The following is a 2,255-nucleotide window of genomic DNA, read 5'->3' as shown; positions in this document are numbered from 1 at the left end:
GTTCGAAACTACCAGCCGTTCGCGGGAGAAAGATGAGGCTTTCTGCTCCCGTAAAGATTTACAGCCCGGGAAACTCTGTATAGGGTCGCTATGGGACCGACTCCACCGCACTTAACAACAACAAGGGAACAGGAGTCCTGATGTGGTGCTGTGGGATACAGTACTGGATCGCAAGGTTGGTTTGAACACAGGGTAGGCAGTTCAAACTCACCAGCCCCTCCTCGGAAACCCTATACAGGGTCACTATGAGTCGGTAATCACTCAAGGGCACCTAACAACAACAGAAACTACAATTCCCAAAAGGCCAAGCGGGAGGGAAGCACGCACGCGCAACCCAGGACTGGGAGTTGGACGCTTCTCTGACAGGGCTTTTGGGAAAGGAACATGGCGGTATCCGGGCTACGATTCCTGATAGGTACAGTCTTTAAGGTGCCGGCGACAACTGAGCACGCGAGCCGGGCTTACAGCACGTCCCACGTCTTTGCAGAGGTGCTAGAGCTGCCGAAGAGGCAGCTCACGAAGCTGGTGTTCCCGCTACAGGAGCTCCAACGTCATCTCGCCCCGGACATGAAGCTCAACCTTCACCTGAGGGTCTTCGACCCGAGCCTGGAGGACATAGCGAAGGCGGACGACCTCTTCACGGCCACTGCCCGGCACCGCATCGAGTACCTCAGCTCAGCCGTCCGACTGGATCACGCCCCGGATCTCCTCCGCCCAGAAGTGAGACTGTGTGGTTGTTACTTGCCGTCTAGTCAGTTCCGAATCATAGCGACCCTGTTATAGGGCTTCCGAGGAGCAACTGGTGATTTTGAACTGCCGACCTTGTGGTTCGCAGTCCAGTGTTGATCCTACAATGCCACACCAGGACTGTCCCCACAACAAATTCGCAGTCGCGCGCAGCGCAGTGAGATCACCACGAATCCGGCCTGGGCAGCACTGTAGGGTAAGCACTAACCACAAGGTGGACGATTCAAACTCATCAGCCGCTCCTCGGAAACCCTATTCAGAGTTGGCACTGACAAGGGAGAAATTTTTTCTAGCTGTGTGCTGGTTAATTTTCTAGCTTTGCATCTGTAATCGAGATAAGCATCTATAGTTTTAACTTTGGCTAATAAATATGGGATTTAAAAGGCTTAAACTAAGTGTTAACAACTTTGTCTTTTTATTATCGTTTTCCTATTTGATTGAATTCTTGTTAATTCATTTAATTGGAAACATGCTCAAACAAATTAGATAAAATGAAAACTAAAAGAAAGTTTAATAGTCTAGCAAATGAAGTCATCCTTGTTGCTGTTGTTGTTAAGCGCCATAGAATCGTTCCGACCCTGTGTAGGGTTTCGGGAGAGTGTCTGCTGGGTTTGAACCGCTGACTTTGCAGTTAGCAGTCCAGTGCTTATCCTACAGCGCCCATTTAATTGTAGCACAATGTAAATTTCCTGTCATATGCAAAAACTATTTTATATGACAATGATCTGAAAGTTTTTTAATGCAACTTTTTTATTAGTAAAATTTCTTGATTGTGCTTTTCATGGGTGTCCTAAGGTTTAATAATATTTTGTTCTAATTCTATAAAAGGAAATTAAATCTCCTTAAAGATATATTTGCATTTACGGCAATAAACTTTATTTCTAAATGTATTTAGACATGCTGTTGTAAATTCCCATCACTCCTCTGTCAGTTTTTCGTACTGTGTTGGCTTGTGTGTTTCTGTGATGCTGGAACTATGCCACCAGTCTTTTAAATAATAGCAGCGTGGCTGTGGTACACATGTTTCAGCAGAGCATCCAGGCCAAGACAGAGTAGGAAAGAGAGAACCACTTCTGAATGCTTGCTGTTGTTGTTAAGTGTCGTCAATTCGATTGTGACTCATAGCGACCCTGTATAGGGTTTCCAGGGAGCAGCTGGGGAGCTTCAACCACTGACTTTGCAGTCTGACGCATTAACCCACAACGCCACACCAGGAATACTTTGCCACTGTAAATCTTACGAATAGCCGCAGAACATTACTTGATAAAATGCCAGAAGATGAGCCTCTCTGATGGGAAGGCACTCAAATATAACAGGAAAAGCTCCTCAAAGTAGCATTGACCTTAATGATGTCACTAGAGTAGAGCTTTTGGGACCTTCATTTGCTGATGGGGCACAACTCAAAGTTAGAAGAAACAGTTGCAAGCATCCATTAATAATTGGCATGTGGTATGCTCTGGTAGCGTAGTGGTTACGAATCGGGCTGCGAACCTTAAGGTCAGCGGTTC

General features: G+C 46.3%; 1 protein-coding gene across 1 annotated transcript in view; it reads left to right on the top strand.

Annotated features, from left to right (window-relative positions):
- Window positions 1-384: 384 nt before the first annotated feature.
- Window positions 385-2,255, top strand: part of GTPBP8 (GTP-binding protein 8 (putative)) — a 29,453-nt gene continuing 27,582 nt past the window's right edge. The window contains exon 1 of the mRNA XM_006864182.1: window positions 385-720. Within this exon, the coding sequence (XP_006864244.1) occupies window positions 385-720 (336 nt within the window). The remainder of the gene's footprint in view (window positions 721-2,255) is intronic.

This window comes from Chrysochloris asiatica, unplaced genomic scaffold, assembly GCF_000296735.1.
Source record: "Chrysochloris asiatica unplaced genomic scaffold, ChrAsi1.0 scaffold00061, whole genome shotgun sequence".
Classification (NCBI taxonomy): domain Eukaryota; kingdom Metazoa; phylum Chordata; class Mammalia; order Afrosoricida; family Chrysochloridae; genus Chrysochloris; species Chrysochloris asiatica.
This window is presented reverse-complemented; position numbering and strand designations above follow the sequence as displayed.